General features: G+C 38.5%; 1 protein-coding gene across 5 annotated transcripts in view; it reads right to left on the bottom strand.

Moving 5' to 3' along the window:
- The window catches only part of Exoc6b (exocyst complex component 6B), a 470,758-nt gene that overhangs the window by 232,766 nt on the left and 211,841 nt on the right, over positions 1 to 26,151 (bottom strand). For all 5 annotated transcript variants that reach the window (XM_036180693.1, XM_036180694.1, XM_036180697.1 and 2 more), the window contains 8 exons: positions 21,073 to 21,156; positions 20,636 to 20,682; positions 18,829 to 18,949; positions 15,299 to 15,370; positions 14,542 to 14,639; positions 12,419 to 12,524; positions 9,040 to 9,149; positions 7,406 to 7,517 (listed from right to left, as the gene is read on the bottom strand). In XM_036180693.1, coding sequence (XP_036036586.1) covers positions 7,406 to 7,517; positions 9,040 to 9,149; positions 12,419 to 12,524; positions 14,542 to 14,639; positions 15,299 to 15,370; positions 18,829 to 18,949; positions 20,636 to 20,682; positions 21,073 to 21,156 — 750 coding nt within the window. The remainder of the gene's footprint in view (positions 1 to 7,405; positions 7,518 to 9,039; positions 9,150 to 12,418; positions 12,525 to 14,541; positions 14,640 to 15,298; positions 15,371 to 18,828; positions 18,950 to 20,635; positions 20,683 to 21,072; positions 21,157 to 26,151) is intronic.

Genomic DNA, 26,151 nt, shown 5'->3' with positions numbered 1-26,151 from the left:
ATCCTTAAAGAGGCTCATTCTGGAGTTAGAGACAGGGCACAGTGGTTGAGTACATGCTTGGAATCATGAGGCCCTGGTTCTGTTCCCAGCATGCGCGTGTGCGCGCGCGTGCGCGCGCGCGCACGCGCACACACACACACACACATTCACAAGCACAAGTAGTGCTAAATAAAAAGCTATCCTTGGGACTGGAGAGATGGCTCAGAGGTTAAGAGCACTGACTGCTCTTCCAGAGGTCCTGAATTCAATTCCCAGCACCCACATGGTGGCTCACAACCATCTGTAATGAGATCTGGCACCCTCTTCTGTGTACTAAATAAATAAGTAAATCTTTAAAATGGGAGGGGGGAGCTATCTTCATAACTCTAGATAGGGAGAAGGAAGAGAAAGAAAGGTTCACACTTCATTTTGTTGTACCATCTTTTCAAAACCTGGAGACACAGGTTAAATGAGCATAATAATCATTCCCATGATACTGCAACAGAAATAAAAAGAAAGCAACTTTCTGTCAATCAAGTAAGTTAATTGGAACTAATATTCAATCAGGTCATTTGACTATTATAAGTGTAGGATGGCAGCCCTGACGTGTTGCTTGTTTATGAGTACTGATCTGAGTAAGATGTAAGTCAGACCTTTCCACATCTTGGAGTTACTCTGTGAAAAAGGAGGGAGAGGCCAAGAAAAGCATGAGAAAGGGACAAAAAAAAAGGTCCTTCCTACTACTTCTTAACTTCGGAACTATTTATATGCCCTATAGTCTATAGGAGGGAAGCTTTCTTTCTCTGTATTTTATTTTTCATTTTTATAAGAATACACAGCTGTGTGGTGGTGGTGCACATCTTTAATCCCAGCACTTGTGGGGCAGAGCCACGTGGATCTCTGTGAATTTGAGGCCAGTCTGGTCTATAGAGTGAGATCCAGGACAGGCATCTAAACTACACAGAGAAACCCTGTCTTGGAAAAAAAAAAAATGTGTGGTAACAAGGCTGTGACAGATTGGGTAATGTTGTCAGTGTAGAGGGCTAGGTGACTCTGGGCCTCTTAGTCTAATGAAACCCACTATTTTGTATATGTTCTAAAGGGCTCTAGTAGGCCCAAGTATGGCAAACATGGCACTTGCAGGCCTTGCCCTTCCCCCATTCCCTCTGCCTGGCTTAACAGTTGCATTACATTCCTAAAGCTAGCCACCAAGGTCTATTCCTTTATTTGGACACTGCATCCTCCTGGGACTGATCACCAATGACTAATTATCAAAGTATTGAAGTCCAGCAATCAGAAGCCCTTTGGCTGCCCTAATTAAGATAACCAATCAAAACAAACCAACTAACTCATCATAACACAGGGTTTCCCTTTTTCCCTTTATAAACAGCCATTTGCCTATGTGCCATGTCTATCTCCTCTCTATCCAGAGGCAGTCCTTTGTCCTTCCAAGGCAAATATTCCCACCTCATCCCTCATCTTGTTCTTTTCTCTTCTCCCTCATCCTCTATCTCCTTGTCTTTGACTCTCCCCCCCACCTTGTCCCTCTGGGGCAAACAAATCTCCATTGTGCTGAGAACTTGGTCTTGATGTGTCCTTTGCTAGTCCTTTCAAGTTCACTTAAAACTTAAAAAATAAGAAGGATCATTAAATGGTATTATAGAATATTAAACAAACTATGTCTAGATCTATAACCAGAAAGTGCACGCTTACCTCCTTTGTAACAGCCAGCACTGGGCCAAAGTACATATTTCAGTCTCAGGACATGCATGCTGGATTCTAGCAACAATTCTTCAGTAATGAAAAGAACAAAGCAACCTAGCACTCTACTTAGAGTCTGCCTAAAGAACTTGGGCAAACAGCTACTTCTGAGACACTGGCAAGGAGCAAGAGGTACCAAGCTGTAGCTATAACAGATTCCCTCAAATGAAAACTTTTCTATTACTCCTCAGAAGCCATCAGACAATAACAATCTGTCAGGAATCTCTTACCAATCATCCAAAGTATAATTCAGAAATGGCATTTTAGATACAAGGCTACTGTCTTGTCTCTTATAAAATTACCCCAAACACCAAAATTAAAGTACTGTGGAAGAAAAGCACACGCCTTAAAATGAGCAATTCATTACACTCTGTTGATTCTGTTTCTCTTTCAAAGGACAAAAATCTCACTTAGATCAACTAAATCAAATCACTCCTTTTAAAACTTTAACTTGTTTGAGTTTCACAGAATTATATAATAAATTTTAGGCATTTCCACCCCTTCAATGCCCATCATCCCCTTCTGTACCTGGAGTCCTTCTTCCCAACAAGTCTCCCTCCTACTTCCATGTCTTCTCTTTGTGTGTGACCCTCTGAGTTGAACTAGAGTTTCCTGCCCCGTTTAGGTGGGAGGTAATTTTCTGGAACAGGGGCAACTTAATGGTGTCTATATCACTAAAGAAAATGGCACCCCTCCTCCAAAACTACTAGGTTCCAACAGTAACCAGGAAGGATGAAAGGTGGTTAATGGCAAGATTGTCTTGAAGTAAGAATCAGAAATGGAAGAGAGTTAAATTGAAGAACTAGAGGTTTCTATTTTAAAATCAGTATTACCTATAAGAAACACATTCTGTCTATCAAAAGAAATTCTAATAATAAGAGGAATCATGTCATGCTATAGAAATTTAAAAAAAAAACAGTGACAGTCAAAGAGAAAATTGTTCTGTTTTGCAGGCTTTTGGCAGTTTGAAAAAAGAAAAAGGAGGCGGCTATGCTGGGTACAGTAGTAATTTATCATGACTTTAAAAAGATCTGTCAACACAAGAGATCACCATGAATTGCATCAGCAGGCTGTCAGTCACCCCTTATGTTTCACTGCCAAGCACAGAATAGACTATTAAAACATTCCAGGATTATAACACATGCATGTCATTTTCAGAGGGAACAGTCTGTTAGGAAGGTCTGATGATCTCCACTCTTGAATGACAGCTTCTGAAACCCATGCAAGAGAGAGGCTTTGGAGGCTAACTCTGCACTTGAAGCATGAAATGAAGTGACCTGAGATACAGACTATCAACAAAGTCTGAGCACATTCCATGGTTTCATCAAACCCAACTCACATTCCAAACTACCCTTGATATTGTCTCAAGGACACAGAATTATCAACAGACTACATATCAATTGTCTCTCATGTAAAATCCTTTGAGAACAGACCAGCAAAGAAAAGAATTACAGCACAAACAGCAACTCTTATAACTAAATGACAGGAGTCACTTTAATAGCAATCCATCAGGAGGCTGAAGCAGGAAAACTGAGAGTTTGAGTCCAGCCTGGCTAAATAGCAAGGCCTTGTCTCAAAGAAAAAGATAAAAACAAAAAACAAAAAAAAACACTTCACATAAAGAAAATAAATGAACAAATCCCACTAGGAACAAGAAGTTTTTCCAGCTGTCCTTACTGGTATGACAGTGAGAGCCTCAGCACAGAGTGCCCTGTGGGGACCACAGTCAGAGAGCTGCAGCAACGAGTGCCCTGTGGGGACCACAGTCAGAGAGCTGCAGCAACGAGTGCCCTGTGGGGACCACTGCCCCAGCTCTTCCTACATACTCCTGGGAACCCAAGGAACTATAGCAGGTACTCTATACCAGATAACTCCAGAAAAGAAATGTGGCCACCATCTGAAATAGTGTTAGATCTATGCGCCTAGCAGATTTTAGTTCTCAACTATAAATTATTACATGTATTTATTTCTCTTAGATCTGCTTTTGTCTTGTTTCCAGAAGCAGAGAATTCACCACCCCAAAACTTCCAGAGGATTGACCCAAAGCAATAAGGTGAGAAGCCACATACTTTCAATGGCTCACAACTGCCAAATCTGCAAGGAGACAAAAACTAAATAGCAATAGGAACACTAGTCTCATTCACAAGAATGAATTAACCTAAAACTGTAAGGGGTCTTATCTTCCTCTCATCCAAGCAGGGCTCAAAAAGCTTTATCCACTTTTCAATTTATGCATCTCCAGGACCTAAGCAAAAAAAAAAAACAAAAATAAATGGACTGCTAATTCCAATTTTCAAGGTTCCATTCAAAGTTTTTACTTAACTATAAAGTATCTTAACATAACTAATATGAACACTGCCCCTGCTGTTGTGAATAGGGGTAGGAGGTATATAGTGTGTGAGACATAACAGGACAGAGCTCTCTGGTCATTTGTCTAAATTACAACAAAAACAAAACCAGCAGCTATTGCTTCAGGTCTGCTGGGGGCTAGTATAATCACAACTCTAAGTCTGGATGTTAACTATGACCTACAAGCACACCTCTGGGTCTACTTCCTTACATATCATCATTTGTGCCAAGCCAGTTAGAGTATTTTAAGCTAATTTATTGTTAAAATATACCCAACATGAAAGGAAGAGAGATATTCTAAAGGGAGACACTTGTATCTTGCTTTTGGCTATCAGACTACTAAGATAATGGGCCTCAAAGAACTAGAACTTCCCTCCAATAAGTACATGCTAGGAAAGGAAAAGGCAGGTGCCAGCCAGAGGGGGCCTTATCTCCTAGAAAGAGATTTCATGTAATCTGACAACTTCAGAGTTCTTGCAGAAGAGACTGGAGCTCAGACAATACTGGGTTAAAAATGAGCAGGACCATATCTTGACCAGGACTACTTGAGTATGCCTGACCTTCATGCCAGTGTCTTACAGACGAACCTGGAGGTCACTGGATCTATTTGTTCCTCTTTCCAGTGTGAACACTGGATCAGTCTCCTTTCTCTGCTTCTCACTATGACTCCCCTGTGACTGACCCAATGAGGACTCGTAGCTGAGTCTCACTTGCTAAGGCTGTCAGGACCAGCCTGTGACTAATGGTTCCCGTAAGAGAAAGAGCAGAGAACAAGGCTTATTTCAGTCTTTCTTGTAGAAGAAAACCCTCTTCAAGTGTTATCTCAAAGCTATGCTGAAGTAATTACTAATATGGAGCTTAAAATTACTCATGTTCACTGTCTTTTAGCTCAAAACAGAGATATTAACATTAATAAGGATGCAAAAATACAATGAATACATTCTAAATAATAAAATAAATAGTAAAGTATCAGGTACAGTGTGTCCTCAGTTACTGAAAATACATCTTGGTATAGACACATTTGATATGTCATAACAGGACATCTTGTTCTAATCTTTCAATTTCTCCTAATTTTAAAAAAAAAATCAATTTTATACTAGACCTGACAAGCACTGGTTGCATGCCCAAAATGCTTAGTATCTACTGGTATTCTCTCTATTCTAAATACTTAGCATGTTCACTTAGTGCTCAAATAATCCAATGAAACGTGATGCTATTGTCCCCATTTCAACATAAAGTTCAGTCATTTCCCAAGAACACACTACCTAGCAAAGGTGCAGCACTGGAACCCAGGAAGCCTGGGTAAAGACAGACATGCATAGTCATCAACTGCTTTTTCTGCAGACCTGGAAGAAGCAGCTCATGAAAAGACGCACCTGCTGACTCAAGTAGGCATCACACAAGGTTGGAGACAGCAAGCTCTAGCATGAGCCAGAACTAGAAGACAGTATGACACAAGTGGACGCAAAGCAGCCACGAAAGTGGCAAGACAGCTGGGGAGAAAAGAGAATAGAGACAGAGTGTGGCAGGAATCTTAGAAGGTCTTATTGATGAAATCAAACCTGAGGCCAGTTACTGGGGTGAATGCTGGAAGATCAGAGAAGCAGAACAAGCTACAGCCACCTCACCTTGCCAGCTCCTCAGCTGATCCTGTTTCCTCAGACTGGAAGCCTCTGAGTCCTCATCCACATGGCTCTCAGCTGAACTGCTGCTAGTAGCCTAAAAGCTTAACCAGCCAAATGCTTCTAGTTTCTGGTCCTCACGCCTTATATATCTTTCTACTTTCTGCCATCACTCCCTGGGATTAAAGGTTGCTTTCTGGGATTAAAGGCGTTAGTCACCATGTGTGGCTGTGTCCTTGAACAGATGGATTTCTGCCTCTGGAATGCTAGGATTAAAGGCGTGTGCTACCACTGCCTATCCTCTATGTTTAATATTGTGGCTGTTCTGTCTCTGACCCCAGATAAGTTTATTAGGGTGCACAATATTTCGGGGAACACAATCCACCACAACAGAGCATAGAGAAAGAGAAAGGAGCAGTACCATGTAGCCCCAGTGCAAGATAAGGCAGATTGACAGGTATAGCTTACATGGAGTTTTAAACTCTGAATGACCTGACATGCTGAGGAGGATGCTGAAGTGCATATTTTCAACACATTTCTGTCACTTGAGTGCTCTGTAACACCAAAACATTTCTAACCAGAACTATAAAATCTTTACCTTTGTTGAAAGAAGATAATTAAATCAGTTGATTCTAGGAGAGAAGAATCACTATGAACATAGAGCTGACAAATTATAAACTTTCTCTCCCAAATGAGATTCAGAAACAATACAATCTAATGACAATGGAAGAGTTTCTGACCCCTGCTCCCACTTTTCCTTGTTTGTAGGCTCCCTGGTTAAGAAAAAAGGCCAGGCTATTTTCAGATACAGAAAGTCAATCCATGACAATTCTATTCCAAGCAATAGAAAATAAATGCAGAAGAATGAGGAGAAGATCCTAAATCATGGTTACATGGAATTCCAACTTTGAAAAACTGTTACAAGCATGGCCCCATCACCTCCATTGCCATACCTCACGGTGTTCTTTATCTCAACACAGAGAAAGAAAGACTCATGCCAGTGCTCACTGGTTTGCTGTTGTCTTTGGGATAGGTCAGTATGGTGTGTGTGTGTGTGTGTGTGTGTGTGTGTGTGTGTGTGTGTGTGTGTGTAAAGTGTACTATAGTATCATTAACCATTTTCTGAATTGCACCATCGTTCTTCACATTATGCATTTAGAAATGTTCATTATTCCTAGAGGAACTGACACCAACTCTGTACTAGATCTGTAAGAAACAGATGGCCTGCAGCCTTTCCCTCCTGAACAAAAATTTCCCTAACCTAAACTCTCACTTTGGGCATAGTACCTTCAGTGAATGGCAAGGTGGGATGTGACCATGAAATCCTAAATTTCCGAAGGAAAGGAAATCTCATAACTTTCTAGTTTTAGAACTAGGTATCAGTAAGTCAAACCTTCAGTTACACTTTACCACAAATGAATGAAAAGATCTTTCTCCCTTTACTAGGAGAGGTGGTAAGCCATTATTTCCTCTCAAGCCTCAATCACAAATCACCAGGCTTTTGCTGAACAGGTAACATGATGATAGGGCAATTACCAATCATATCCAAAAGACATAAAAAACAATAAAAGCTAAGTAAGTCTAACATAGACCAAGAGACCCAAGTGCTAAGACCTCTGACATCAATAATAGATGTAGGCAAAGTGCATGCACAGGACATCTGGCATGGTCACCTTCACTAAGAGCTACTTTACCTCAGTAAGGCCAATGTTCTTTCTCTTAATGACATTCTGCAGAGAGTTGCTCAGAGTCCTGGTCAGCAATAGGTTTGTAGACTTACGGATCATGTCATCAACTTCAGTGGAGCTGAAATGTAAATGATTAACTCAGTTGTAGCCTGGGTAACTAAATTTGGTAAATGAGCGGGTGCCAGCATTTCTTGCAGTAGTTAACAGTTGTAGCTGGATTAGCAGAAGCAGAAGCAGCAGTGGGGGAAAAGGTAGCAGTAACAGCTAAGGTATACTGTGTGCCAGAAAGTATACCAAGTACTTTAACAAATACCTTTAGATTTTGCTCTATTAAATGTATACTTTGCCTTCATTTACAAAAAAGTTCTATCTACAGAACTCTGCCTAGATGGTTTTTTCACATTTGAATAATTTAAGAAGTGTAGGCTAACCTGAACAGTTTCAGAAAAGGAGCCATTCTGAAGCCATGGAACTTCACTTAGGATTATATACTTTCAGTTTCAATTATATTTTTATGCACTTACCCAACACACACACACACACACACACACACACACACACACACACACACACACACGACAGAGTTAAAACTAAAAAAATTTAGTTTATATCTTCTTCAACTGTGTTAATCTTAAAATTGTCTTGGTGTTCACCTTTCAAAAGTAATCTGATTTCAAGAAGGGGCTTTCCTAAGAAATCAGTCTTGCTTTTAGATGGGAAAATTCACTGTATAATCCCCAAGTTCCATTTTTTTTCCATAGGAAGAACAATAATTAACAAAGCTTTTTGCACTACACAAGAGGCCAATGAAGGAATATAGCAAAGTCAAGGCCTGCATGGGCTAAAGATGAGATTCAAGGCTACACTGAGCAACTTTGCAAGATTTTGTCTTAGCACCTTAAAGTAACAAAGGCTTTAGACTAGCACATTGGTAGAGAACTTGCCTAGAACCAGAAGACCTATTTTCAACCCAAACAAGCAAATGGTTAATAAAGAAATGATTCAACCCAATTCCTAATTATACTTATTTCAGAAAAGCTTGACACATGATATGTTCTGTTCATTGATTCTTTTTGTAAATTTATCAAGTGTATGAAAAGATGGAGTGTTGAGCCTTTTCAGGCACTACTGGTCTGAGCAATGTGGCTGCTGTGCATATCCTGAATTTCTGCTGCACTTACTATTAGCTATTCAGGTCCTCAGGTAGGTAAAATCCTCCTTGGAGATCAGAGTCTTCCTTTTAGCTTCTTAATGTCTTACTACTAAACAGCATCTAACTAGATAGTTGCCAAAAGATATACAGACTAAACCAATAATTGAGCAAAGAAACAAAGAAGCCTGTGCTTAAGATCCACACAATAGCAGAGCAATAATACTGTTTCCAAAGAGTAGGTTACAGCTCCATTTTCACTATAAAGTTTTATCTAGTAGAATGGTAAAGTGAGTAGGTTAAACTATAACTTCCAGGAATTTTTTGCTGATATTTTTTAAAATGTAATATATATTTTTTGCATTATTCAAAAGCTTTTCCCTTCCATCATAACTATAAAAAGCAGTGTTCCACAGTTTTACACAGTATATATTTTAGTGAAAGTAAACAAATTCAGCACTGGACTGGTTCCCAGTGTCTTCTGTTATACCTTAGATGAAGATCTTCTGAAAACTTCAGGCAGGCGTAGATAAATTCTTTAATCTGGTTGTAAACTTTTGGCACAAATTCAGAGAAAGGAAACTTTTTGGGAAATGGTTGCTGTAAATGCAAGGATTAATGAAAGCAAGTCACTAAATCCATTGAAGGCAAATGAAAATGAAAAACAAACAAACAAACTTTATCCGACTTTGTGAAGTACTGACTTAACAGTATCAAATGTTAAAAAAAAATCTCCAAGAGATTTCTGACACTTAAAAGACTAAGACAAGTATGCTGACTAGTTTCTATGTCAACTTGACACAAACAAGGTGAATGTGGGAAGAAAGAATCTTAATCAAGAAAATGCCTCCATAGGATTGGGCTCCAAGTCTGTGGGGCATTCTTTACATTATTTTTATTTACTTATTATTTTAGTTTATGTACATGTGAGTTTTGCCTGCATGTATGCATGCACACCATGTACATTCACTGCCTAGGAAGACTAGAAGAGGGTGTCAGACACCCTGGAACTGGAGTTACAGGTGGTTGTGACCTGCCATGTATGTGCTTAGAACCGAACTGGGTCCTCTGCAAGAGTGCATTAAACCACTGAACCATCTTTCCAGCCCTAAAGCATTTCTTGGTTCATGACTGATGTGGATGGGCCAAGCTCACTATAAGAGGTTAGTCCTGGGTGGTATAAGAAAGCAAGCTAAGCCAGCCAGTCTCCCACAGCATCTGCTTCAGTTCTGGGCTCCAGGTTCTTGCCTTGAGCTCCTTCCCTGACTTCTCTAGATGACACACTGAGGCCTGGGAGTTGTAAGCTAGAATAAATCTTTCCTCTCTCAAATTGCTTTGTGTCCTGGTATTTCATCATAGCAATAGAAACCCTAAGTCAAAAACTGGTACCAGGTTGCAGGGTACGACTAAGGCAGAACTGACCACATGTTATTTAGAGAACCATGGAAGGACTCTGGAACTTTGGACTAGAAAAGTCATTTGGTATTTGAGGCTTAATAAGCTATTGTGGAAACTTAGTAGTTAAGAATGTTGAAAGCAATGCAGAAGATGGAGTTTTTTGGCTTGAGAGCTTTCAAAGGGAAGTTGCAGCGTCCCTTAAAGACTCTAATAGAGCAATTTGATATCTTGAGCTTTAAAAACCTGTGGTTCTAGTCAGCTGGGGCTGAAGAATCGATTGTACTTAAAAGAGACCAGAGCTACTTAAGCAAAACCCTTACTTGACCAAGACAATTGATGCTGGTTAGTTAGAGCCTACAAATCAGTGATGATTAAGACGAGACCTGAGGACATAAATCTGGGAGTATTTTCTCAGGGTCAGCGCATTGTTGTGGGATATCTGTATACTGTGAAGGTGCATTGCTGTGATTGGCATAATAAAAAGCTGAATGGCCAATAGGTAGGCAGAAATATAGGTGGGATTTCTGGGAAGCGAAAGGAAGGAGATCTAGGTGCATGGGGGGGGGGGGGAGACACCAATGAGATATGGAGGGAGTCAGACATATAGAATGAAGGAAAGGCAAAAAGCCACACGGTAAAATGTAGATTAATGTAAATGGGTTAATTTAAGTTATAAGAGCTAGTTAGGAACACGCCTATGCTATAGGCCAAGCTTTCCTAATTAATAATAAGTCTCCATGTCTTTGAGAGTTGGCTGGTGGGACAAAGAAAGATTCATTAAAGCACATAGTTAGAGACTGTGGCCCAGAGGAAACCAAGGCTGCATCTCATGCTGGCAGCTGAACTTGGTAATGTGTAAGAGTCTCCAGGTGGTACGGATTTTTAAGGCACAAAAGTTAACAGAGAGCAGCTATGGTTTGGCATGAGAGGTCAGGAGATGTAAATGGTGAATGTGAAACCTCAGCTGAAGTTAAAGACTCAGGATTGAAGGGGTCATGAAAGACATTGACGCTTAGCAGCATGTGGCAGGGACAGAGTCCCCTAAGGAGATCTCAGAAGAAGCTATCAGTTGCAGGAAAGAGTCTAGTTTCAAAAAAATAAACCAACATTTTGGAGATACCACTAATGTGGGACAACCACCAAGGAAGGCAGCAGCAGTGGAGTAAAGCTAGCCTGAGCCTAGGAAACAAACTGTGTATACTGCAGAGGGCAGAGCCAGAGAGAAGTGTCCCTGACCCTTTGCAGCCCAGGGGATCATGAGTCCCAGACATCAAGCACTGACCTTTTTACACTGTTGAATTTTGGGTTTGATTTGATTACAATTGTGCCTTGGTTCTTCCTTCTTGGAGTAAAAGGTATGTAACTTATTTTCGATTTTACAGAAGCCCACAGTTGAGAGACATTGTAATTTTACAGATATTTTGCACACTTCAGAGGAATGTTGGATATTCTAGAGAAACTTTGAACTTGAAAGAGACTTTAGATGTTTTAGAGACTGAAATTTTAAAGTGTCTGAATTTTTTTTAAAAAAGACTGCAGAAGTTTTAAAAGTTGAAATGTTTCATACTGTGATACTGACGTTAATATGCAATTTGGAGAGATAAACAAGAAAAAAAAAGGTTATACCTTAATAAGCTATGTGTTTGTGTGTCAAGTTGACAAAAGGCCAAACTCTACTGGCTAGTTTTTATGTCAACTTGATGACAACTAGACTTAATAAAGAAAATGTATCCATAAGATTGGCCTACAGGCAAGTCTGTAGGTCATTTTCTTGACTGATGACTGATGTAGGAGAGCCCAGCTCACTGTGGATGATGCCACCCCTAGAAAGGTGCTGCTGGATGATGTAAGAGAACAGACTGAGCAAACCATAAATGAGCAAGCCAGTAAGCTACAATGTATCAGCTCCTACCTCTAGGTTCCTACCCTATATGAGCTCTTGCCCTGTCTTACCCCAGGGATGAATGTGCCATGGAACCACATGATTCCAAGTGTCTGTGACTTAATAGACATCAAAAGACAATACTTGAGTCTGTACTTTCACATTTTTCATGTGCAGGGCTTAAGTACAGCAGAGACCTTGGGTAGAAAGGGAATGATTAAGAAAAATTCCTCTGCACTGTAACTTTGGTGGGGAGAAACCACTCAATGCACTATCAAAACTATACAATTATGCCAAAAAGGACAAATTTAAATGTTTTGTTTTAGAAGAAACTATTTGAACACTACAAAATTAAGAATTTCAAATTTTAACCAAATTGCATTACTCCAGTGATTTGACACACTCTAAAGATGTGTAAGACCTCAAAGCCTTTTATAGATTCCCAATGAGGTAATTATGTATATCTAAGACTCAGAAGAAATTCTTTGAAAGTGTTTTAAAATCTACTGACCTGAAGTATCTCAGGTTCAGAGAAATTTAATCTAATGAAAAAAGAGAGAGAAAGAATTTTATTTTAATACATCCTTACCTTTTCCAGTTCTGTATCTTGAAATGGGAATTGTCCTACAACCTTTTTATATGTCTCTTCACTTGTTACTGGTATGGGACTGTAGTTGTCAGAATCAAGTATGTCTCTATAAAAAAGGAAAAGAGAGGGAGGAAAGGAGAGAGGAGGGTTGCTTAAACACAGAGGCTTTTTCTGAGACAGTTTAAATACCTCCCCATCCTTACTACACTCCTTCTACAATGCAGCCATTTTGGTTTGGGCATTTAAAAAAATCGAAGAGAAACTAAGCTCTGAAACAAGTGGAACACAAGTATGAACATGACCTTCTAGTGTCTGTGATTTACAAATGTGCAGAAAATTAAAGGCAAGTGGGATGTAAATGAGAAGAGAATATCGGAGCTGATCATTTTAGTAAGATATATTGGATCATAATCATAGTTTTAATTATGTACTAATGTATTCTAACTTAGGACACTGTCAGAGAAGAAAAGTAACTTCTAATAATTAGTCCATGCTATGTTCTTTCTCCTCTATCTTCTGCTATGTACTAATCAGTAATAAGTTCTCTCTCCTTGAATACCTTAAGAGTCCTCTGAAAGCAGAAAATTTCATATGAAATCCAAACAGGTTGGGGATTTAGCTCAGTGGTAGAGCGCTTGCCTAGCAAGTGCAAGGCCCTGGGTTCGATCCTCAGCTCCAAAAAAAAAAAAAGAAAGAAATCTAAACAGAAACACATTAAATCACAGAATGCTGTGACTATTCCTGTCTCTATCTACTACCTGTAGAGACAACCCTACCATAAAAGCAATTATTAGCATTAGATACATCTGAATTCTAGAAGTTGTATACATTTACATTAATATGTGTATGAATTGAAATAAATAATGTTATGCTCACGAACTGTGAAGAGTAAGATTAAAAGATGAGAGTGAAGGTTTAAAAGTAAACTTGAAAAAGAGATAAACTGACAAGGAGACACAAGCAACTGGTAAGAACTCTTGAAGTAAAGGAGAGACTGGGATTCCAAAGAAGGTGGCATTGAATTTATATGTTACTTTGGGCAATGGAGCCATTTCCATAATACTAGCCCCATTGACCCAAGGGCATGGGAGGTCCGCCAGTGTCTTCTTCAGAGTCTGTCCTTTGCATTGTGGAGGTCTTTCTCCTCCTTGGTTAGGTTTATTTCTAGGTTTCTTTTTTATTTTTATGTATATTTGAGGATATAGCATATGATGTATGGGATTGTTATCCTGAGTTCTTTCTCAGCAAGCTTGATCTTAGAATATAGTAAAGCTGCCTACTTCAATATGTTGATATATGTCCTGCAACTTTGTGAGGGTGCTTAATAGTTCTAAGAGTTTTCTGGTAGGGTCCAGATGTTGTATAAGTATAGAATCATATCATCTGAAATGAGATGACAAGAGATGTGTACCAAGAAAACAGTCCCAAGAATACTGTGCTGGGAGGAAATGTTCCAGAATAATTTCCCATTATGGTATGTATGTTGCAATAACTACTTAAATAACATGCTTCAAATATGGACTGCAATAAGCCAGTTCTCTGCTTATGAAGAATAATGAACAGAGATAACATGACTTATCAAAAAGTGAATGGCTCATAAAAATGACCAGGTATGATGTACTAATAATTCCAGCACTTAAAAGGTGGAGGAGAGAAGACCAGGAGTTCAAGGACACCCTGGGACACAGGCGACTCTGTCTGTAAAATAATACATTTTTTTCTAAGGTCATACTATCTGTGATGACTTAACTACCACTACCAAACTAAGTATGATCTTCAGGAAAAACAAAAACTACAAAATAGAGTAAAAAGACAAGATAATCTGAATGGATTGAACCAATAAATCTGCCTTTACCTAAGGAAACAAACATAACAAATAGGCTATAGGGCTTTCCCAACAGAGCAGATACTAATATAGTATTGACACAGAATACCTTGAAAGATCATTTTGCAAATCATTACAACTCATGAGAATTCTGGATCATAAATTGGAGCAGTTAGAGAAACATAAGCCACATGATCTTGGTGCTCATTATATCTGTAAAGTCTTGTTTGTCTCCCGCAAAGGTACATCTGCATAGGGCAGGGGAGGACAGGAACACAGAAACAACTGCAACCCTTACCTGAAAACCCCTGCCCACTTCTTCAACAGAGTCTCGCTATACTGGTCTCTGATTTCCAAAAGCATATCAAAAAGTTGATTCACAGGAAAACCATACACCTGAAAGGAAATAGGTTTGTTTTAAAAGAAGACCTTTTAAATAAACAAAAGATTAAGTGCTAAAAGATGTTTCTTTATTTAAATAATGAAAAAAATGACATCAGAATTGCTCATCTCTACCTAATATCTAGTGTTTAGCTCTAAAAAATTCAAAGATACACATCAAAATTCCTAGGTCAGTCATAAAAAAGAAAATGATAAAAATTGGAATCAACATATACTCTCAGGTGAGTTCCCCATATGGTAACTTACTGACTGCCCAAAGCAATTCTCCAGGACAGAGAGAAAGCGCAGCTGCTACCATCGCTCTAACACCTAATGCTACTCTAACATGACTCAACCAACCATCACTAAAAAAATGGCAGTGGAATAACACTACAATTGCTATGTTGCAATTACAGACACTTAAAAGTCTAACTTTTCAAATGGTACAAGCAATTTTTTTCTCTGAGAAAACAAAGGAGTAGGAACTATTTAAGAGACAATAAGTGATCAAGATAAAACCCTGATTATTGCTATAAAGAAGTAGAAAGATCTAGCTCTAGGAAAAGAATAAACATTAAAAACTCAAAGGAGTGAGTCAGGCTTAGGACAGTGCCCAATGATTCCTAGATGATGGAATCCTACTCTAGAAAAGCAAGTGTCAATAATGCACGTACCTGAAGTGTGTCAGCAAAGAGTACAATGAGGTTCTTCAGATCTAACACAAGGTTTGGATCAGAACAGTAGGACTAAAGGGAATGGAAAAAGGGAAAAATTATCTCATGAAAAAAATTACATTTTTACTTATGACATTGTCTAATGCACCACCTGGTAAAGGCACTTATTGGAGGGATCTAACCATTTCCTAGTCCAAGTTAACAACAGCAGACTCAACCAGAGAAGAACTAAGGAGGCAGGGTTCAGTAAGATTATCTGTATCTTTAACACATGGAAACACATTTTGAAATTCTTTAAATAAGAAAACAAAATTAGGCCGATGATTCAACAATCAATACATTAAAATACAAAAGTTTTAAAAGAAACCAAAATGGATAAATTATTTTAAAATTAGCAACAATGAAATCCTTTGTATCAAAACTTGTGGCATGTGCCTAAAGCTATTTTCAAAATAACTGTTTATCTTTCTTTATATGCAAATATTAGAAAATACAAAAGACTGAAAATAACTCACTGACAACACTATGAAAAATAATGCCAAATAACCATAATTATGTAATAAAATGAAATGAAGAAAATTAAAAGCGACAAACTGGTGATGTGAAATAGACATGAAGATTTGATCATTCAAGCCAGATAAATATGGACTCAGTAAGGCAGGCATCTTAGGTAAGCCTAATTATACAATAAAAAAGGAACTGAACAGCAGTACAAGGGATACAAAATAAGCATAAATAAATAGAAAACAAAAATTGCAAATAAGTACCACATATAACCTTGCATGCACACTTCTGATTGCTTAGTTGACCTCAAAGACAGTATCCACAGGAAGATTAAAGAGTATATGCTATTAATTTAAAATTTCATCAATTCTGATATTCCAATTTCCTCAGTTATAACTGTCATTTGTTCTCCATGCAACTTCCCAGGATCTGATGGCAGTATGTTCAATGTCCCCATAATGGGGACATATTTGAGTTTCTCCTATTACCATATGTTTTTCTTCTATGGACACCATCCCTTCTAGAGGATCCTTTTCTTTTTGGTGTCAAAATTAATATCAATACAAAATAGCCCCAATCCCCCTGCTTGAAGCTCTTCTTTATTTGTTTTCTACACAGTTTGCTTCTCCTTATATAAAAACTGCCCAAGGCACTACTGGCCTACTCTGGTGACAGGTCTAGCAAATAACCTAGCCGTCATCATAGAGCCTTTGTCCAGTGACTGATGGAGGCAGATACAGAGATCCACGGCCAGACACCAGGCTGAGCTCTGGGAATCCAATTGATGAGAGAGAGGAGAGATACTGCAGGCGAGAGACATCAAGATCATGATGGGAGGGCATGCAGAGATGACAGGCCACACTAATGGAAGCCTATGAACTGTGGACTGGTGGCTGTGGAGCCCCCATGGGACTGGACTAGGCCCTCTGGATACGGAAGATGGTTGTTTAGCTCAAACTGGTTGGGGGACACCCAGGCAGGGGGATCGGGATCTGTCCCTGGTCTATGGGCAGGCTTCTGGAATCCAGTGCCTGTGGTGTGACACCTTGCACAGCCTTGGTGCAGTAGGAAGGAGCTTGGACCTGCCTAAGCTCAGTGTGCTGGGCTCTGGTGACTCCCCATGGGAGACCTCGATTTGGGGGATGTGGGGATGCAGGGTGGCTTGGGAAAGAGGGCTAGGGTATAAGGGGAGGGAGGAGGGGGGATCTGTGGATAGTATGTGGAGTGAGTAGAAAATTTCTTAGTAAATGAAAAAAAAAAAAAAGAAGCATTTACCCATTTAATAAAGATATCATAAAAAGGGCAATGATATATATATATTTACTGTTTCAGTAAGTGCCTAATGAATAATAAATGATGAAGAAGTTTACTATTAAAAAAAAAAACTGTCCAAGGCAATGTCATGGTTTAGCTTTCCTTAAGGCTACTGGAAAGTTGTTTCCTGGGTTACTGACATAAATGGACCTACTCAAGTCACCTTAAGTTTTCTATTTACATGTTTCCATTTTTCCCAAATTTCCTTCCATGTGTTGTATTGGATAAGATCTTTTAATTAGCTTGAAGTGGACATTCAAACCTATTACTTGAAATAATCTGAAGTGTCCATTAAATACTTCTGGATGCAACTCACCTTTTATCGGGCTAATTAATGTGATAAACATGATAAAGAGTATGTATGTATGTCTATCTGGATTTGCTGTCACTCAATGAACCCTTTACAGTTTACTATCCTATTACTACAGGCCTCTTGTTGGACACTGTCATTTTCTCAGTCTCAGTCAGCTATACTCCAAAGTCTCTGTTACAATCCCTGTTTCTTGGCTATTGCTCTCCTATTTCCCACCTCTTTGTGACTAGGAGATAAACTACTGACTTTGACTTTGTCTTCTTCATCATGAAATGGCATGCAGCCTTAATCTTTGAATTAAATTTCTCTGTCTGATGTTGATAGATTTCCAAAGAACTGTTTTTATCTTGGATTCGGCTTTCTTTTAGTGTCTTTCCTTTTTTTTGTTTGTTTTATATCCTTTCATGTTATAAACAGAACATATGCAAAAAAGGTAATGGCTGTAATTGCAATTGTACCAGTCTGAGTGAATACTAACTGCTTGTAAGGACCTCTCAGGTGTGCTCACCAGAACTTCATTACTCCCACTCAGGAAAAACATTCTGACTTCAATGGCAATCATTTACATCTCTTTGCATGTTTTTCCACTTGTAGTTTTTTAACTGATAGGCTTTCTCTTTAGAACTGCTAAGCTCTTACTTGCTGTTGGCTTAAAATATAATATGTTCAATTGTAAGGTACCTACCCTGCCAGTAATAAAACTACTGTGACATGGACTGGCACTAAATTAAACTTATAGATTATGTAAGTCTTATTTCATGCAAATACCAATGAAGTGGTATTCCAGGCACAAGGAACAGGAACAATGAAGGACTATCTTGGACAACTGTTCAAGGAATGATGAGTAGCCAGCAATAAGACAATTTGACATTTTAAAAGTTTTAGCAAATTGTCTACTATCCTGCCTCTAATGCCTCCTATGAGTTAAGTTTAACAAGCAGTTGGCCAGCAAAAGCCTAGACATCTCAGCCTAGGCAAGCAGAGAGGAAGGCCGATTGCAGAGCTAGAAGCAAAGAGCTTAACATTCACTACAGCAATCCTTTAGCTATATGTATAAATGTGTATAGTACATGAGATATTTTCTGAATGAATAAATATAAAGCATAGAACAATGTACTAATGATAATATGTCACTTTGTACTCAGTGAGAATAAAGTATCTGAAATACACAGAATACTGCTAGACACAAAAAGAATTATATTCCTTATTGCAGATAGCATCAATATGCCTGAGCTTGCCTAGCTCAGTGTTACAAAACTCAGAAATATAAATGAACCACTTCCACAATCTCCAAATAGGGGTTGCCAAAGAGATATATGTTGACTTGAAATTAGTGCAACACCAAACAGTATGCAGATTCTCAGGAGTAAGTAAGCACTTCCTGGGGCATCCTACATACCGAGTGGGTGCGCAATGCTGCGATGGTCTTTGAAAGTGCCATTTCCCACAGTTCGTCAATGTAGGCTCTATTCACCAAGCCCTGGGTTGTATGCAAAATGTGATCTTCAACCACAAAAAAGCTGAGATTGGGAAGAAGAGAAAGCACAGATATCAGAGGTTACAGTTGTTATATCTTGACCACTGCCACCTAACTCAAAGAGAGTAATTTTTTCTGAAGAAAGCTATTCATTATCATAAATTAAATTACTTGATATATTGAGCATGTGTCTACAATCCTATTAATATCTTAGACACTCTACCCAAGACTGAAGTTTCATTTCTAATGAATGTCAACCACACAGACCAACAATTTAAAAGAAGAAAATATATACAGTTCATATAGCCTACTTCCAATGTAGTTTTAAAATACAATACAAGAAACTAATTTTAAGAATTCAACATACAACACATCAGAATAATTCCCCTAATCAGGCCTATAGCCCCAGTAACTCAGGAGGCTAAAGCAAGCTTTGCCTAAGCTACAAAATGAGTTTAAAAGTAACTTTATGAGACCTTGCCTCAAAATAAAAACTCATACTGGGATATTTTTTAAAATTATAAACTTATGTTTTAAATAGCCTTATTGTGGCTTATTTTGCATTTAAAATATATCTTCAATTACCTTGCTGCTAATTAAAATCAAAAGAAAACTTAATTAGCAGATTTTTAAATTACCAAAAAATCAAACACACCAAGGTCTCATGTCACATGTACCTTAGGTTGGCCTTAAACTGCTGGTGTAGCCAAAGATAACCTTAAACTATTGATCCTCGAGCCCCTGTGTTCTCCAAATTTGGGATTATAGGTATGTGCCATCATACCTTGTTTTATGCAGTGCTGAGGATCAAACCCATGCAAGCACTCTAGAGTAACTACATCCTTAACCTTCAATGACAGGCATAATGAAAGTTACTCATGAAACTGAAGCAATATAAATCTGATAAAAGAAAGAAAGAGAGGAAAGAAGAAAAGCTAGCGAAAAAGTGAGGGAAGGAGGAAGAAGTGTGCAGGCGAGCTCTGTAAAAGAATCAAATTCTGCTGCCTTGCTTTTAAGCACAGTTGCCATCTCATAGTTGGAACAAGCTGCTTGACTAGGGGGATCTTTTTTCAGTAATCCTAATTCCATGCTACTATGTCCACTCTAAATGAGAACAACCACTGCATCCCAGCCTGTGGGATCAGCCTGGTGGCAACCTGTTTAATAAAGGTTATTTTAATGTAACATACTCTTACTCACAGATTTCTGAATCATACATAGCTGTTTTCACACTGGCACAGAGCCAAATAGTTGTGACAGAATTGCTAAATTCTTTTAGGCCTAAAATATTTTACTGTCTGGAAAAATTCTGCCAGTGTGGCTGATTATCTCACTCCATGTGGGAACAAAGAATGGAGAAACAAAACATCAATTATAATAACATTATGAGTCCATTTTCATTTATTTAGTCACAAAAGTATCCTCCAAGAATATAATGCTGTACCTTTCATGGTTTGTTTGTTTGTTTGTTTGTTTGTTTGCTGTTGAAATACCATATCTCTATGGGGACCAGGATGATCCTCCTCTCTCAACTTCCTCAAGTACTGACTTACAAGTATATGTTACCATGACCCAGAAAATGATTCTTCTATATTATAAGAAAAAAAAACAAAAACTAAGTCTTTTTTTTTTCAAATTTACCACAAAGAATGGGAGAAAATTTCCCAAGTAAAGGTATATCTTTTGTAAGTCTTATAAATTAAATACAGAAACTTAAATATGTACCTACCCTACAATTTGATTGAAATACTTCCTGTAGCCATCTAAAGTTTCATGCTGCAATAAAGAAAGCAAAGTTACTGTTTCTGTGTTATTACTTTAAGATATGAAAATCAGTCACTTATTCTCAGGAAGCTTAACTTCACAGACTATGAAGTAAACATAATGATAATGTCACGATTCTACATGTTAACAATGGGAATGAATTGACCTGATACATACCTAGAACTTATAATAATGAACGACACATAACTGTCAAGAAACTGACTGCCATTCTTACTTCAAGTCACATCCACTAAAGTTATGTCAGAATGGCAACAAGCACATGTAGGCAGGTGCACATCGTTAATAAACAAAGACACAGACACAGACACACAAGCACACACGCACAGTCAGCTGCCAGGAAGAAGAGGGTAAAAGTACAGAGAGTGCAGGAAGCAAGCCTACCATGTTTGATGGAGGCTGGAGCACCAGACGAGCCTGTTTTCGTCTCTGTTTTCGGTAATAATTTTCAAACGTTTCTCGGGCACCCTGTAAAACAAGCAAGAGGAAATAATATAATTGGACCAATTGTCCTTGAAATTGAAAAGAATAGAGTAGACTTCAGGTGTAGAGTTTGAAGAACACCAAATATCTCAAAATCTACTATTGTAATAATGACAATAACCACAGATTATAAAAGCAACTATGACTACTTATTGAACCTAATCACAAAATCCTGAAGTATAGACAGGAGTGACCTTTACAACAACATGGTCAAAATGCAAGCTTCAGCACACCAAGGCTAGTTTCTGAGTCAATAATCACAAATTCACAAAAATGAAGGTAAAACAAACAACCTTAAAATGTTATAGTAAGCAAGAAAATGTCTCTTCAAAAACAAACAGAACATTCCAGAAGGAAAAATGCCCAGAATGAAAGGCAGCTTTCAAATCATTCATGACCAAAGGACCAACAGCAAGTGGAAAAGATGAGAGGTGAGAATGACAAATCCTTTTCTTAGATGGAGACTGACCAATAAGGGACAGGACAAGAACAAAAGAGACAATCCCGCAATATTCTTGATATACAAGTTCCAGTTTTTCCCAGGCAGGGGTGTCCAACCTTTTGACACTATGACATGACAAATGTGTTTTGCCCACATTCACAGCTCTCCTGGGGGAAACACTGGATAGGTTTTCTGAACTCAACATGAGTGGTGCTCAGAAAAATATCTGGCTCATGAGCTCTACACTCACAAGCTCTGTTCTGGGTTGATCAGTATCTCCTCCAAACCCACATCCTTCCCAGAATTTCTAAATGTTTTAGCTGGAACACACAATAATTCTGATGTGATCAATCCAATTGGGTGATCAAGCCTACTGGAGGATGAGACTTAGTATACTATGGCTGGTATCCCCAAAAAAGAAGACCCAGACAGGGGGAATGGCTGAAAGAGGCAGAGGCGGGTCAATGCAAACTTAAGCAAAGAACTGCTGGGACCCACAGATGCCAGGAAGAGATAAAAAAGATTCTTCCCATAGTCTCAAAGAGGGTGTGGCCTCTAAGATGTCAAGATGCTTTTGTTTTGTAATTCAAGCTTCCAGAACTGGGATAGAACTAATTTCTGTTGCTGTAAGCCATATAGTTTGTGGTACTTGATACAGCGGCTTTAGGAAAATAGTACAAATTGAGAGGGTTTTGTAATAACATGCCCCACTGTGACTAAATGTTCTTAACCTAAGACTTTTCTCAATCAGTGAAAGAAGCAGAAAGATCCCACAGAGCCCAAGAGCACTGCTGTAGACCCAGGTGGCTACATTCTAACTGTGGTTCTACCCTTCCTGCCACGGAACTGCTCTGAGCCCCTGCTGCTAATTCAGGTTTCACTGTCTGCTCATTTAGTTTTCACTTGCACTTGTGCAGCATCCTTTTCTTTTGTGGAGATGTCAACCTTGTACAGCTGCTACATGGGCTTAATGAACTAGGAAGCTCTCAAAACAGTGTCTAATCAATACCACATATTTATACAAGTGCTTTCTTTTTAAAAATACACAAGACAAACTAGGTGGTAAAGAGAAAGCACTGTGCATCTCTCACAGTCTCTATCCAGGCAATTATCTAGGGTGGTTTTTTCCATCACCTAAGAAGTTGAAGAAGGCTTATTCAGCATGACTTCTTTGTTATACTATCATCTACCTGAACTGGGGAAACTAACTTAAATCACAACCACACAGATATAACACAGCTTCAGTAAAGAGGAGGACAAGCGCTCCTCCAGGCTGACCGCTGGTTCACTCATTACAGTGCAATGCTAAGATGGGTTCAGACAACCCATAAAGAAGTGTGGCATGGCAAACTCAGTTTCAGTCCACAGGCTAGATACAAGAAGCAAAGTGAACTTGGCCCCTAGGTCATGGCTGTTAAGCCCTGTGTCCTTAAAAACAAACAACTTAAACTGCTAAAGTGATTATTAGTCTCTACAAGTATTTCTTTTCTATAAAATGAAATCAAATATTAGCATGACTATTTCATCACTTTATTCATCCACCATTTAATGAGGAAGGAAATCATTCAAATTATTAAGTAACAAGTGGAACTGCCATTTGATTTGCTAAAGTTATTCCCCACTTGTCACCAGCTCATAGGATAGTGGTGCTGTTAAATGTCAATTACATGCTGTATACACTGAAGGGCTTTTCATTTTAAGGTTAACAGCCTTAAATGACCTTTATTATCCTAGTGTGACATTACATATTTAACATTCTTCAGAGCCAAGATACACTTAACTGTAAATTTAGGGAAAGCCTCCATTCTAATTAGACCATCAAGCATTAATTTGATTTCTGTCTTGTAAATGATAGAGAATATACAAGATGAAATTCTATATATATATAAAAATCAAATTCATTTCCTTTCTAATATTCCTTCAACAGAAAAGGGGACAACTTATCTGATAAGTCTGATTTCCCAATTTATCAAAAATGAGCTGGATTTTTCTGGCGGCTATTAAATAATTTACCTTTAATAATTCTATTCTTTCTGCCAATTTTGACAACTTGGTGTCTAAAGGCAGAATTCAAGAAGTAGGTAGTGTGAGTAACTAGTGGAGTGCCTCCCCATTGAGAACCAGGCCACTAGATGAACCACAAGGGCTTCATTTCAACTCCAAACTCAGACTCACTAACACACTCTACAGATTTGAGGGGAAAAGGAGGGAGAGAAGGGGTTAGTTTATTGGCAGAAAATGTTTGGGGGGGGGGGGCAGAACATTTATACTAATTGAAAAAATTTAGTAAGAAAAGTAAGCCAGGTAAAAGAATATTCCTAGAAGTACATACACTGAGATTCAAAGAAAACAGCCCATCATACATACTAAGAATCTAAAGGAAGTTCTCCATGGTGAGGTACAGGGATAACTAAAGACAAGGCTACAAGAATTTGTCAATGATTTGGCAACAGCTGTAATGACAGAAAGAACTTGCTACATTTTGGAATTTGGAGTATAGAGACTAGAATGAAGAAAGAGAAAATGAGATTCCAAGAGGTCAGTGAAAAATCACAGCACAGTGGCACATGCCTGCTGTCATAGTACTAGGAAGCGTGACAGGGAATCACGAGCTCAAGACCAAGTTGGGCTACATGACAAGACTGTCTCTCCCTCCAGAAAAAAGAAAGGAGGAGGAGGAGGAGGAGGAGGAGGAGGAGGAGGAGGAGGAGGAGGAGGAGGAGGAGAAGAAGAAGAAGAAAAACAGACGTGAAATGCATTTAGAAGGCACATGAACAAGTGGATGTGATGATAAAGAATAGTACGTGTTCACACAACATTTCTATCCTGGGTCAAGAGTTTGATGGAATCTAATTTAAAGACAGGAACACAAGGGAAAAGGATACAGCCCATTTTCATTATGCAAAACTCTGTACTTGCAAATTCACCACTTGTTAAAAGTTAGCTTAACTCCAAAATCAATACTCACAGCTTGTCTTCCGTAGACATTCACAGCTATGTGTAGAATTTCTAAAACTTCATATTGTCCAATACACATGTTCCTAGTTAAGGTCAAACAAGGCAATACACTGCCTTTGTTTCAGTCACATACTGTAAACCTGTATCACTTTCATGGCCTCTTCAATACCACATTCTCTGCATTTTTGTGCTTTTTGTTCATGATTCTGCCCTTTAAAATGGCTCTTACCTATAACATTAAAATGTTGTCCAGTGTTCCTAAGCTCATGAAGGCTATCAATGTGACTTATAGAGAAGCCTGTGTGCTAGATAAGCTTCATGCAAGCATTATTATAGTATGATTGGCTGATGCTAATAAACTAACAGTATGTTAAATAAGATATCTCTTTGATTTGCTGGAGGGAGAGAGGGTTGTTTTGACACAAGCTCTCAGATAGCATAGCCTGGCCTAGAATTCACTGTTTAGCTGAGGATGGCCATGAACTAATCCTCCTGGCCCCACCTCCTAGGTGCCAAACACAGCTAAATAAAGTATCTTTAAAGAGTAAATAAATAAATAACTTAGAAACAAGATCATCAACTGATTACGGTGTGACAGAAGCCCCCAGCAAACTAACAGGACATTTTCCCAAGATCAAGGTTTCAAGACTCACTGATACTGTGTTCACATTGCCTTTCACAGTCTCAAGCTGTTAGACTCCTCACCTCGTTTACTAAAGTCAATTTTCAGTTAAATATTTAGTATTAAATTATACCCTCAGATAAGCCTGGGGTAAATGGCAGTGATTGTTTCCTAAACCAAATCATTAACATTAGATTTTGCCAGGAAATAATGCACTTTAACAAATTCTGCTGGGAATGATTCTCTTTTTTAAAAAAATCTTTTGCTACTTGTGTTTTCCACAATATATGTGTTTTAAATTGTTATTAATTAGAAAAGTAAAATGTGACTTTTAGAAAACTTAGGAAACATGAAATGGCCACCCACAGTCACAACACTTGATGATGGCTACCATGCACTCATTGGTGTGCTCTCCTCTACATTTATCCCCCTGGAAACCTGCATCTCACAAGAACATTTCTGCAGAGAAGTAGCAGCACACTGTACTCCTTTTGTTGAACTCTTCCTAGAAAACATCCTTCAACATCTTTATTAACATAACTATCCTCAAACACATATTCTCCAACCATACAAATGTCACAATCACTGAATAAATGTTTAAAAATAAAAATAAAAGCACAAGTGAAAAGTCTAAATTCTTCTGCATGTGTTTAAGTCCTTTCCTAGACAGGAATGAAACACAAACAATGAATGCTGCTATCCAATGTGGACAAATAAGTGAGGCCTGTGTTTAGGTATATAGGAGCAGGAAAATCAGCTTTTAACCAAGTTCAAACACACATTCTGCAGATACAGGTTACAAATGTGTACCATCAAACAATCAGGATCATGTGGCCCTAGGATTGGAAGAAAGAAAAGTCAAATAAAAAAACCTTTCTATGGATGTCTTCACTCATATAGATAAAAATGTACACCATATCTACCTAACCATCCATATATGTAGGCTCTGCATCTGTAG

Source organism: Onychomys torridus, chromosome 3 (assembly GCF_903995425.1).
Source record: "Onychomys torridus chromosome 3, mOncTor1.1, whole genome shotgun sequence".
In the NCBI taxonomy this organism is placed as follows: Eukaryota; Metazoa; Chordata; class Mammalia; order Rodentia; family Cricetidae; genus Onychomys; species Onychomys torridus.
This window is presented reverse-complemented; position numbering and strand designations above follow the sequence as displayed.